We start from the raw sequence: 13,766 nt of genomic DNA, 5'->3' as shown, positions 1-13,766 counted from the left end.
CTTCCCTGATCCCGAGCGTTCTATGCGGGAGGTGAGCGTTGCGTGTGTGTGTCTTCCAGGAGGGGAGTGAGCGCAGCGGCCAAGAGAAAGGGACACTGAGAACTTGGGGAAGGTGCTGTTGGAGCAGAACTGGGTGACGCGGGCGGAGCCAACGTGCAGAGTGTGTGTGTGGCGACGTTCCGGCCCCGAGGTGCGGACGGAAAGTTGTCCCCCGTGTCCCCTTGTGTGCGTTTGCTTCGTGGGGTGTGGGTACCCACTCTATGTCAGATCTTCCTCTGCCCCACCCATTCCTTCTTCCCATAATGAGTGCTTAATGAACGTGGGTAGAACTGACTCTAAGTCTGGGGTGTCGCCCGCTCCAGTCCCTACCTCTTTCCCAGGAAGCGCCTCAAATCGCCTCATTTAGCTCCCTTCCTTGGGCCTCTGCGCAAGTACTGGGGGTGCTTCATGGAGGGGGTAGGATTTGATGTGAAAAAAACACGAAAATACCAAAACATTAGGCAGATTTGGTAGTTTTTACTGCAGTGCAGAAACAGTGGGAGACTGATGAAGAAAAGTACTCTGGGGCCTAAAGGTCACATTCAGGACTAGAGAGAGGAAAGGAATAGTGGCAGGGAGCCAGTTAGGAATGTGTGATAATTCTGAGCAAGCTGTTTTGGACCTGAGTTAGGATGGTTTTAGTGGCTGGAAAACATACAAATGACATTGGAAAAGAAAAGTCAAAAGAACCTGGTGACTAGGTTTGGGAGGAAAGAGAGTGAGGTGTAAGAGTTTGAATTTGGGATACCTAGGAGAATAATGGAACATCTGATGGGAATGTAAAGCCAGGGAGAGGAGTTGATTTGGGAGTTTCCTAGAGGAAAAGGGTTTTCAGGTGATGGCAGAATGACTAATTCAAAATTTGTAGTCACTTGGAAATGCAAGATGAGTTTGAAGAAGATTTGGGACTGGACTTGGAAACCATCTCTGTAGAGGTGGAAAATGGAGACCTCAGTGTAGATGGGCTTTCTGAGGGATAGCAAATAAAAATAATCATAGAAAGACTAAGCTATGGGCAGCTCCATGTTTCCAGGGTCAAAGTAAGAAAGAGTCACAGGGAGACAACAGTTTTATTGGTTGGAGGAATTCGGCCTAGTGCAGTATCATAGCAGCTACAATAAGGAAAAAAACGACTGTTGAAATCAAATTAGAAATGGATTGTTAATTTTCAAGTATGCAGTTTCAGGTGTGTGAGGAGCAAGAGGAGAGTAACAGGGATCCAAAAAGAGTAAGTGGTGACAGTGTGGAAAAAGGAAAGCTTCGAAGAGAACTGTTTTGCTAGAGGTAGGTCATGGGGTTCAGTGAAGATAGCAGAGATATTGGATGATGCAGGGAGCAAATTGAGAGAAAACAATAGTGGAAGAAAGTAGGACACAGGATGTAGGACACAAAGGTAAAGTCCTGGAGACAGACATTTCTGTCTTGTTAATCTCACACATCTTGCTGCCTCACACATAATAGGTATGCAGCAAATATTTGTTGAATAGTGGGATGAATGAATGGGTGAATGGGTTGGCATTGGGCAATAGGAAGGAAGGAAACTTTCATTTGTTGAACAAACTGTATGATAAATGCTTTATGTTAATTGCCTCACTGTTTATAACTGCTCTGTGAGGTCAGGTATTAAACATCTTTTGTTGTTGTTTTTAGAGACAGGGTCTCATTCTGTTGCCTAGTCTAGAGTGCAGTGGCCCAATCATAGCTCACTGCAGCCTAAAACTTCTGGGCTCAAGTGATCCTCCTGCCTCAGCCTCCTGAGTAGCTGAGCACATGCTACCACACCCAGCTAATTTTTAAATTTTTTGTAGAGATGGGGTCTTGCTATGTTGCCCAGGCTGGTATTGTACTCCTGGCCTCAAGCAATCCTCTTGCTTCAGCCTCCCAGAGTGCTTAGGATTACAGGCATGAGCCACTGTGCCTGGCCTAAACAACTGTTTAACACTGTTTTATACAACTGTTGGCCTATGTAAGTCACCTGAGGCTTCATAGTTAGTAATTCCGTGCCTGTGGAATGCTTTCTACCACACAGTCCTGTCCCCCTTGAAACTCACTTCTCCCTGCCCGCCCCCAAATCCCAGAAATGCTGGATTTCACTATGTTGTTTTAATTAGACTCTTGATTGTAAGGAACTGAGACATTACTCAGCTGACTCAAGTAAAGGGAGTTAATGATAAGGATTTGCACAGAGCCCAGGAGGATTAGAGTCTTCTGGAAATCCCAGAATAAATAAGGCTTGTCTGCATGGAAATTGGAGCCCACGGGTGGTACTAGCTGAGGTGAGGGACTTCAGGGACAGGAATTCTTAGGTCTTTGCTCCAGCCTTCCCCACTAATGTGATAGAGCTGTTCCTCCCTCTGCCTGCTTATTGTCCCACCGTCTGTTTTGACCTTTTCTCTACATCAAACCTCCCATTTGCCCAGAGGTTCTGCTTCCTGATAACGTTGGTTCCCCTTATCCTGTGGCTACTTCAGCACCTCTGATATCCCTTCAGCTCCTCACTCACTTGTCCTGACTTTTCTTAGTTCCCATTCCTGAGGAAAGATGTCACCTTTTAAAGCCAAATCATATCTGAGTATACTGGTCACCTATGTATTGCCCACCTGTGGCCTAATCACTGTGGCTCCAGGAGTGACACACACTGTCACGTGGTACAAAACTTGGCTGCCCAAGGGATGGTCCTTTAGCAGGGGCTATGAATGGGGTACTTTTCCTTTGAAGAGGCTACAGGTTTTCCTTGACATGTCTCATTCATATAGTCATTTACAAAATTGCTTATAGTTTCTGTCCAGTAATCATTCAGGACAATACTGAATGTGAATTTATAAATACTGTATAAACCTTAATATGTGCTGACTCCCAGGAATAGAACTCTCTCTCTAGGATCATGGTAAAACAAGCACTGCATTGTGTTCTAACTCACAGTATCCAGAGCCATTAGCTCTAATTCTGGCGTGGGCTGGGGTTGCTCTGGGCCTTGCTTTATTTTGCCCCCCTTTTTGTAGGGTATTGGGAGTGAGAGTGGGGACATATCTCACTGGTGTATGGAGAGTTCTGGCTTCATGAGTCAGAAGACTACAAAACAGGACTGGTCTTTCTCATGCCTTCTTACTCATCCCACGCCTCTGCCTCATTTAGGACTCTGCACTTTTCTACAAAGAGAGCACACAGGAGGGAATGGCTGCTGTGTCTCCGACAGCCAGATGCCAGGTGAGGTGGAGTTTGGGTTTCTGAAATACTCCAGAATGTAACCACTTCTCCTTCTCTGTCCTGGAACTGCTTTGATCAGACCCAGCCAGGCAGATGAATAAGTCCATAGGGAGCACTTCCTTTCCATTTGACTTGAAGTGTCCTTCATGACCTTCGCTTGCCTTGAGCATGTGCCCAATAGCCTGTCACCAGGCAGACAACCCCTGGAGCTTTTGCTCTGGGTGATTTTGCCTAAAAGTCGATGGTATGGGTCTGATTGGAAGGTCTGGGGGACAGTGGGCTGGTTCTGGTCCTGACTGGCCCTTCAGTATGTCCAGTATGGACTGAAAGTAGGCCCCAGTGTTCCAGCGAGTGTTGGATTAGGTGAGGGAGTGTGATAACACATTGTAGAGCAGCTCAGTGAGGTTGGAAGACTCTTGTGTGGGTAGAGACATGTGGCTTGCTCCTTTCCTGCCCAAGGGCAGTCTTAAATTTTGTGCTCTGGCCTAGAAATTCTGCAGACACATGGAGACTCATCTGAGGTTTTAGAATTAGGGGTAAAGATGCAATCTTGTAGAATCACAGAGCATCAGAGTGAACTGAGAAGGATCCTAAAGATCTCATCAACACCATTATTCTAAGGATTTGTAAAAAAAAATTGGCAAAATTTCAATAGGTTGTAGATTAAATAATAATATAATATCAATGCTATTTTCTCCATTTTTATTATTATACTGTGATTATAACAATAACATGTCCTTGTTTTTACAAAATATACTTGAAATATGTAGGAATAAAGGCACACGATGTTTGCAAGAGGTTCAGGAAAAAGGAGAATGTATATATCCAGAAAGACAGGAAGATAAAGCAAATGTGCAGAATGTTAACATTTGGAGAAGCTAGGTGAAGGGTACATGGGAATTTTTTGTTCTATTCTTGCAAGTTTTCTGTAAATCTGAAAAAGAGTCTCTGATATTTAGAGGCTCAGCTATGAGTATAGTGGTATAGGAGTATGACCAAGAACTTTGTGTCTTGGGTGATTATGCCACTTTCCCCAGATGCTTCAAAGCCCTACTTGGTTAGAACCATTTCCCTTCTACCACTTCCATGTCCTCAAGGGTTATCATCTTTATGACATTTTGATCTGGTCCAAGTAAAGAGAAGGGTTAAGAGTAAGGGAGAATGTGATTGTGTTTTCAGGAATTGGTGACATTTGAGGACGTGGCTGTGGTTTTCACAGATGAAGAGTGGCAGCATTTGGTCCCTGTTCAGAGGGACCTCTATGAGGAGGTGATGCTGGAGAACTATAAGAGTGTCGTCTCACTGGGTAAGGAGAGTTCAAATCTGTACTGTGCTAATGTGGGGTAGAGGGGCTGAGAAATTGATACCTCTTTTCCACCCACCTGGGTTCTGAGCCACCCAAGAGACAAGGTAAAAGAGTCGAAAGACATGGTATAAAGGTATAGCAATAGTTGGCTCCTTCATACTGAACCCCAGCATTGGACAGACATGCTCCCCCAGCTGTGAGCAGTGCTGGGCAACCAGAGAGTCTCTTGCTCAGCAGCCTGCCCCTGCAGAATGGAGGGAGAACCAGGGAGGGCTGAGGGATAAAGTGGAATGTATGCCTGAGGCAGGGAGCTTCAGGCAAACAGAAGAGGCTGAGTTCCCTATACCCAGTGTTCCTCCCAGCTCACCAGTCATGTAACTTACTCAGCTCCATCCGGAGGACTGAGCTCTGAGCCGAGGGGCTATAGTGTTGATAGGGAAATTTCTCATGGAAGCCAGAGGAGGGGGAAAGAAGTGTTTTCCTGTAAAAAGAGGAAGGTGTGGGGGTAGGAATACAGGGTTGTGTCTCTGAGTAGATTGCCAGAGATGTGCTTGATTTTGAATATTTGTCTTATGTACAGCCTTAGATGCTCACAGAGACACTTTGCAACTATAGAGACTTGTGTGACAAAAGAGAAAGTTAAGAGCTACTGCTGATGTCAGGTATTAGTGAGAAGTGAAGCTGGGCTCCTGTAGGTAATAAGAACCTCTCTCAGGAGCTTCAAGTACTAGGCTGATAGAGTCCACAGATTGAGAAGCAGGCTTAAAATGACCAGCAGATGGCAGTAAAACGAGTCACACTGCAGATTTCATACAAGGCAGGTCAAAAAAGCAAGTGTTAGCACCCCCAGATTAAGCTAATCAGGCCACATAGTTTCCCAAACAGAGTAGAATGTTTGGGAGGCATCAAGGGAGACTGCTGAGCCTTTGTCACTGGCTTTGGCCAGGATGAAATATTGAGGAAAATGGAATTCTAAGCTCAGAGACAGGAAGCCCCAGGGAGGCGATGGGTATGGTCTTCTGTCAGCAGAGAATCAGCATACAACCCGAGAGATGATCCTTGGGCCCAGTAAGAATGTGCCTCTCTTTCCCAAGCCGGGGCCCCAGTGCAAGGGAAGTTTAGAGCTCAAGTCTGTTTCCAGGAGGGAATCTGTTTTTTTATATAACCAAAATGGATAGGTTCATTTCTAGTAATTTATCCTAAGGAAATAATAGGATTAGCAGTCCATGGTATATGAGAATGTTCATCATGCCATTGTTTGTTAATAGCAAAACATTAAAAACTTATTAGCAGAGAATTCATTAAATAATGTTATTCGATATAATGTAATATCATATGACCTTTAAACGATGAGGTAGATCTGTGTTAATTGAAATAAAATAATATTTTAAATTTATTATGTTAAAAAAATCAATTTTACAAATCAGTATTATTTTATTAGCCAGTTTTTAACAGACTGTATCTATAGGTATTTTTTGGTACCAAAATGAATAGAGAAAAAAAATGAATACAAAGTATGAAAGGTGATTTTTCTTTTTACTTGTACATACCTCTAATTTTCCTACAATGAACACGATTGACTTGTCCCAATAAAAGGACAATGCTTAAGGTAAACAAACAAACAAAAATGAGTACCTTTGTTATACTTTTTTAGTCAAAGTGATCTTTTTTCATTCTTACCTCTCCTGAGCCAAGGCCCTCATCCTACCATAGCTTCCCATTCACTTCATGGGGAAGAATTAACACATTAATTCAAATGGATTTTGCCAGTCTTCTGACCAAGTGCCACTTGTTCCTTTTTATTAATAGAACCTCAGGCCTGGCCTCCATTCAGAGGTTCCTCTGCCTCGTATTCTAAATTCTTGGCCTGACCATTCTGCCTTTTGTAATTTCTCTCTGAAAGATCAGAGGCTAGGACTAAGGTTTAGAATAGTGATGTATTTTCATCACATACTGCCACCTGGCTTCTTTCTTTCTTCCTGAGCAGGACTTCCAGTTCCTCGACCTGATGTGATTTTTCGGTTGAAGAGAGAGGACTGGCCATGGATAGTAGATCTTCATGAATCTGAGGAGAGAGAATGTCTCAAAAGTGTCTCTCTAGGTAACTGAGTATGAACAGGGTGGGGAAGAGTTGTTTTGTCTTTGTTTTGTCTTTGTTTTTTGGCTGTGTGCAGGGCAGTATTGGGTGTCATCTTTTTCTCAAATGCAGGTCTTCTTTATTATTAATTTTATATCACCCACTAGCTTTCATTTTTTTCATCTATACCTCAAAGTAGTATTCATCTATATTCACCAAATGTTTATTTTCTCGGATCTTTCATGTTGCCCACTCACACTTTGATATTCCTATTGATTGCCATCCTCTCCACTCAGCATACTCTCCTAATTGTCCTGGCCATGTTCCCAATGGACATTCTCCTGTTTTCTGAGAAGTCCACCATCAATTCTGTTCCCTGCCGCCTTCTTCCTTCCTAAGTCTGTCTCTCCCTAGAATGTAAGACTATTTGTAGAAGCAAGCAATGCAGTGACCATGCATTACTTTCAAATTCATCATAGTATCTCTTCTTTCTGCTGTGCTATTTTCCTAGCACTGGAAAAAAACTACATCTGTGTTTTCTATTTGTTCCAGACAGGGAGACTAAGCCTGAGATTCAGGATGCTTCAGAAGAAAAATCAGAAGGAGCATTGAGGGAAAGCCTAGGAAGGCAAGGTCTTCTGTGTCCTAAATTTGAAGATTATGCACCAGAGGGTGGGTTGGAAACAGAGAAGGAAAGCCCTGCAGTAGAGACTTGTAAGAAATCCCTTTCCCAGGAGAAAAGCTTTTTACAGCAAGGGTCAGCCTCACCCAAGAAAATTCTCACTAAAGAGAAAGACCAGGAATGCAGTGACTGTGGGAAGACCTTTTTTGACCATTCATCCCTTATCCGCCATCAGAGGGCTCACACCGGAGAGAAGCCCTATGACTGTCATGAGTGTGGGAAAGCGTTCAGTCACAAGAGCAGTCTCAGCAGACATCTGATGTGTCACACTGGGGAAAGCCCCTACGAATGCAGCGCATGTGGGAAGGCCTTCTTTGACCGTTCGTCCCTAACTGTGCATCAGCGAATTCATACTGGAGAGAAGCCCTTTAAATGCAATGAGTGTGGAAAAGCCTTCTTTGACCGTTCATCCCTTACTCGACATGAGAGAATTCACACTGGAGAAAGTCCTTATGAATGCCATCAATGCGGGAAAGCCTTTAGCCAGAAAAGTATTCTTACTCGCCATCAGCTAATTCATACCGGCAGGAAGCCCTATGAATGTAAGGAGTGCGGGAAAGCCTTCTATGGCGTCTCCTCACTGAACAGACATCAGAAAGCTCATGCTGGGGAGCCTCGCTACCGGTGCATTGTGTGCGGGAAAGCTTTCTTTGACCGCTCGTCCCTCACACAACATCAGAAGATCCATAGTGGAGAGAAGCCATATGAATGCAGCGAATGTGGAAAAGCCTTTAGCCAGAGATGCCGGCTTACACGGCATCAGAGAGTTCATACAGGAGAGAAGCCCTTTCAGTGCAGTGTGTGTGAGAAAGTTTTCAGTTCCAAATCATCAATTATCCAACATCAACGGCGCTATGCCAAACAAGGAATAGACTGAGTTGGGTGAAAACTTCAGTCAGACAAAAGACCTCCATAAAAATTTGAGATAGGTCTCCCTATATTAAACAAACTCACCATTTGCTCATTCTACCCATTCTGGCTACTGTTCTCTCGTCCTGCCTTTGCTCCAGAGTGTTTAATAAGCTCTCTATTCCTACTGTGTTATAGAACTGATGGGAGTGGGCGGAAACTAAGAAATAACTAAAGATTCAAAATTTCGGAAAGGTGTGTCAGACAGTAGGGTAGATGTTTGGAGGAGATCCAGAGATACACCTCTTGTCTGAGAACGTAGGCCCCAGGTATCACCGCACTTTAAATAATCAGAGGCTGAAACAGGAAGGAAAAGCCAAAATTATATCAGAGCAGCACTGGTGTTTTAAGAACAGTTGTTTAGATAGCTAGTAGTCCCTCTCTCTTGGAGCTTTTTGGGCATGAACCTTGTTCTCTTGTGTCCCAGCTTTTAGATCTCTTACTACCATACTGCTAATAGCACTTAAAGAGTGCTTATTATGGGGTAAACATTCAGCTAAGAGTTTTACAGGGAATAGATTCATTGATCCTCTCACTAACCTTGTGAAGTAGGTACTGTTACTGTCCACATTTTACAGATGAGCACACTGAAGTTTAGAGAGATTAAATCACTTGCCCAAGGTGACACAGCTGGTGAAAGGTGATGCCAGGTCTTGAATGCAGGTCTACCTTCAAAGTCTATTCTCTTTACCATTATGCTTTAAGGTTGGTTTGTGTTATAATTTATGTACATATATTGTCTCAACTAGATTGTAAGCACTTGGAGATGTGACTTAGACGTTTTTGTATCTCACACAGTGCCTTACAGATGATAAGTGCTCAGTTAATATTTATCTGACTGAATGACTTTTCTACTTACCAGGTTCTCTCCATTCAAAACACATCTTGGATTCACATCCTTTGAATTTTCACAGCCCAGCTTGTACCTTTATCATCCCCGCTCCCGTTACTACGGTAGTCACTTCTTAATTCCAGTTCTTTCCTCCTTCCTTCATTACTGAAGAGGGATATGCTAAGCTATGGTACAGTAACAAGCCCCCAAATAAACAAAGCTTTATGTCTCACATAAAACCTGACGTGAGCAATTCTGTGTTACTTCATCTTCTTCAATAACATTTGGTGTCCAAAATCACCATGAAGGAGGAAGAGGTAGCTAGAGGGATTTGTGGGATATTTTTAAGGGCCAGGCTTACATCCCTTCTGTCTACATCCAATAAGCCAGAGCCCAGCACCTGGAGGCTAGGAAAGCAAACAAGCACTAAGAGCCTCTGCCATAGTGACATTTTGCATATTACTGTTAGGCCAGTCTTTCCATATGACCCCTTGCTGCCCATCATTGCCTTCCTCAAGCCCTAAAACAGCTCCCTATTTAATGAAAACTCTGAATATTTAAGGTCTGCCTTAATGTAATCCCCATTGCTGAACTTAACATCCTGACTCCCAAAACTCTTATTACCTGGACCCTGGCCTATATTTGTATTAAAAAACAGGCACTAGGTGACTGTGACTGCAGGCATCTGCATTCCTTTTCTATTTGCTTAAGTTGAAGTCCAGAAAAGGATTTGGTTCTTAGTTCTGAAAGGCTGTCTGAAATTAGATTACCCTATGTGAATCCCATTGGGTCAAGATGAATTTCCCTCAGAAGCTAAAAGTCAAATTTGAGAAGCTGAATTGCCAAACAGACCCCTCCCCAACATACTAACAACCCATTATTCTTGGTCCACCTTAGAGCAGATAAGCAGCAGGGAAGACTTTATGTGTGGACTTTTGAAGCTGCTTGAGGGAAAACATGGCACAGAATCCATGGGTGTGGATAATATATGATATTGTTTAATAATGTGAATTAGAAAATAAAAGGAACTATTGACAAACTGTTGGCTATGGCTGTCTCAGAGTTCTGAGTCTTTAATTTACTGCCTTGTTAAAAATAGAGAGTCAAGTATTTCCTTAAGACATTCACAATTGTCAGCAAGATGAGATTGGAACAAATTCAGAATTCTAATCATTTTTTAAATCTATTATCCTTAGAAAAGATAATAATGGACTTTTTGAGTACAGTGATAATTGAAACAGTGAGGATGTAAATTTGATAGTTTTCCCTTTGTTCCCATTTTAAATTTGGTGATCTGCAGAGCATTTTTTAAAATGTGGAATACTATTCCATTTCCCGCTAAAAACTCTGAAGAAAGGGCCATTTTACCTTTTAATTGATATGTCCCAATATGGCATGCAGCAGTGGAGGCCTTAAATTTTGAGGTTGTAGCTTCACCTAATGACCATTAGTAGGATCAAATCTAAGGTATAAGGCAAAAAAGACTGGGTAGTGCTTCTAAGGTTTGAGCCTAAGACTTTAAAAGAGGTTTCAAAGGGGGTGCTGTGGCTTGCACCTGTAATCCCAGTTACTGGGGAGGCTGAGGCAGAAGGATTGCTTCAGCCCAGGTGTTCCAGGCTGTAGTGAGCTATGACTGCACCACTGGACTCCAACCTGGGTGACAGAGCAAGACCCCATCTCTAAAATTATTAATTAAAAAAAGGAGTTCCAAAGGAATGAAATAATCTCTGTGGTCCCAAATAAGTCCAATCTAAATTTTAAGAGAGAGTTGAGTACTTATACAAATGAACAGAAGCACTTCATGAGTCAGCTCTTTAAAGTGACAGGTCAGCAATGCTAGAGAACCTTCTGGTGAAGAGAATGTGGCAGATGGAGGCAATCTGGACACTGCAGCTTGGCACAGATGGTTGGCAGGACCACCAATCACAGAAATGTATCTGGGATGTCAGGATGCCAGGGTGGCCAGCAGGAGGGTTGGCCAGCTTTGGAGCTCAGCTCCACCCACTCCCTCACTTCTCCCCAGGCCTGCGCTTCCAAGAATAACCCCCTCTGCAAGTCTTACATGATAAATAGCACAGAGCTGAAGAAGGGGGCCTCAGGAACAAGGATAACAAGTTAGACAACATCAATATGTTCATTTTCAATAAAAAGCCAGAACCATGATTCCTCAGGAAGTCTAAGAAAATGACTGCAATGGATGTCCAGTTATGAAGTAGTCTACTGTGTAGTCCCCAACCCCTGGGCCATGGACTGGTACTAGTCCGTGGCCTGTTAGGAACCAGGGCACATCAGGAGGCTCTCAGATCACTGCCTGAGCTCTGCCCCCCACCCCCATAGAAAAATTGTCTTCCATGAAACTGCACAGCAGGAGGTGAGCAGCAGGTCAAGTCAGCTAAGCTTCATCTATATTTATAGCCGCTCCCCATTGCTGGTATCACCACCTGAGCTCCACCACTCCCCATCCTCCCTCGCACCCTGTTTTCGGAAAAATTGTCTTCCATGAAACCAGTCCCTGGTACCAAAAAGGTTGGGGACTGCTGGTGAGGCAAGGCTCCTGTGGTAAAAAGGTAAAAAAGAAGTCAATGGGCCATGTTGAGTTAGAGTGATAGGAATCCTGGTGAGGGTGTCCCTGAAATGCATTTACAAGAGTTTGAATGTACTGGGGAAATGTATATACTAGATTGCATTGATGGTAGAAGCATGGAGATCATGAAACACCAACGTGAGGACTATATAGATACAGTCCTGGCCCTGGAAAACTGTGGCACCTTTTCCCTCCAGCACTACGAAACACCAGACCAGTTTAAAGAGACCCTAATACTTATGCCTGAGTGCAGGTATTTTAAATCAGTGCTATCCAATAGGTACATAACGTTAGGCCATGTTTTAAAAAGTGAAAATAGTTGAAATTATTTTTAATGTTTCAAATATTTCAAAAGTTTCATTTAAATATCATTCTAACATGTAGTCAATATGAAAATTATTGAGATATCCTACATTTTTTTTTTAAAGAAACCTAAGTCTTCAAAATCTGGTGAGTATTTTACACTTACAGCGCATCTCAAATTTGGGCTAGCCACATTTCAACTGCTCAATAGCCACATGTGGCTAGTGGCAACTATACTAGATGGCACAGTGTTGCACTCATTCTCCTTTCAGACATCTGAAACCATGTGAATGGAGAGAAATTGCTCAAGAAAAGGGATAGTGTAGGAAGAGAAAAGGGTTTAGAACAGGTCCTTGAGGAACATCGTGATTTAAATGGCTGAAGAGCCATCAGAGGAGAATGAGTAGGAGATACAGAGGTAAGAGAAATACTAGGTGAGAGCAGTGTCACAAAATCAAGAGAAAAGACATTCAAGAAAGAGGGAATGGTCAAAAAGCACTCAAAGTTGCCAAGTAGTCCAGGGAGACAAAGCCTGAGAACTGTCCACTGGGGTTTATCAGTGACATGGATGGTGCAACCAAAGTCATACTGGAATGAATTTAATTAATACAAGTGAGAAGTAGAGGGTAGAAATGGTGAGTGCGTACCATGCTGTGCAGTTTGGCTTTGATGGGAAGGAGAGGGAGATAGATGGAGGGGGATGTGAGGGAGTTTAAAAATGTTTAAATTTCTTTAAAAATGGAAGAGATATGTAGACCAAAGGGAATAGAATAGAAAGCCCAGAAATAAATTCTCCTTATATGGTCAAATTAATTTTGACAAGGGTGCCAAGACCATTCAAAGGGGAAAGGACAGTCTTTGTAATAAATGATGTTGGGACAACTGGATATCTAATGCAAAAGTATGAAATTGGACCCTTACCTTATATCATATGCAAAAATGAACTCAAAATGGATCAAAGACCTAAATGTAAAAGATAAAACTAGAAAGGTCTTAGAAGAAGACATAGGTGAAAAGTTTCATGACATTGCATTTGGCAATGATTTCTTGAATATGACACCAAAAGCACAGTCAATAAGAAAAATAAATAAATTGAACTACATCAAAATTAAAACTTCTGTTCATCAAAGGACACTTGCCAGAGTGAAAAGGCAACCCATGGAATGGGAGAAAATATCTGCAAATCATATATACAATAAAGGGTTAATATATGGAATACAGAAAGAATGCTTACAACTCAATAACAAAATAACCTAATTGGAAAATATGCAAAGGACTTGAATAGACATTTCTCCAAAAAGATATACAAATGGCCAAGAAGCACATGAAAAGATGCCCAACACCACTAATCATTTAGAGAATGCAAATCAAACCCACCGTGAGATGCTATTTCACATCCATAAGGATGACTATTATAAAAAACAAAAATAAAATAACTGGTGTTAATGAGGATGTGGAGAAATTGAAACTCTTGTACACTGTTGGTGGGAATGTAAAATGGAGCCATCAATATGGAAAACAGTATGGTGGTACTTCAGAAAATTAAAAATGGAATTACCACATGATCCAGCAATTCCACTTCTAGGTTTATGCCCAAAAGACGTGAAAGCAGGGACTGAACAGATATTTCACAGAAGCATTATTCACAAGAGCCAAAAGGTGGAAGCAACATAAGTGCCCACTGTTGGATGAATGGATAAAGAAAATATAGCACAGACGTATAATGGAATAGTACTTGGCCTTAAAAAGGAAAGAAATTCTAACACATGCTACAACATGCATGAAACTCAATATTATTTTCAGTGAAATAAGCCAGTCACAAAAGAA

At 42.3% G+C, this 13,766-nt stretch overlaps 1 protein-coding gene across 1 annotated transcript; it reads left to right on the top strand.

Annotated features, from left to right (window-relative positions):
- On the top strand, window positions 1–8,931 carry ZNF2 (zinc finger protein 2). Its single transcript, XM_069494325.1, has 5 exons — window positions 1–31; window positions 3,175–3,246; window positions 4,426–4,552; window positions 6,540–6,653; window positions 7,182–8,931. The coding sequence occupies exons 1-5, from the start codon at window positions 23–25 to the stop codon at window positions 8,186–8,188; spliced, it is 1,329 nt and encodes a 442-aa protein (XP_069350426.1). The 5' UTR covers window positions 1–22; the 3' UTR covers window positions 8,189–8,931.
- Window positions 8,932–13,766: the final 4,835 nt, after the last annotated feature.

This window comes from Eulemur rufifrons, chromosome 19 (assembly GCF_041146395.1).
Source record: "Eulemur rufifrons isolate Redbay chromosome 19, OSU_ERuf_1, whole genome shotgun sequence".
Taxonomy (NCBI): Eukaryota; Metazoa; Chordata; class Mammalia; order Primates; family Lemuridae; genus Eulemur; species Eulemur rufifrons.
The sequence above is the reverse complement of the archived record's forward strand: the minus strand, read 5'-3'. Positions and strand labels throughout refer to the sequence as shown.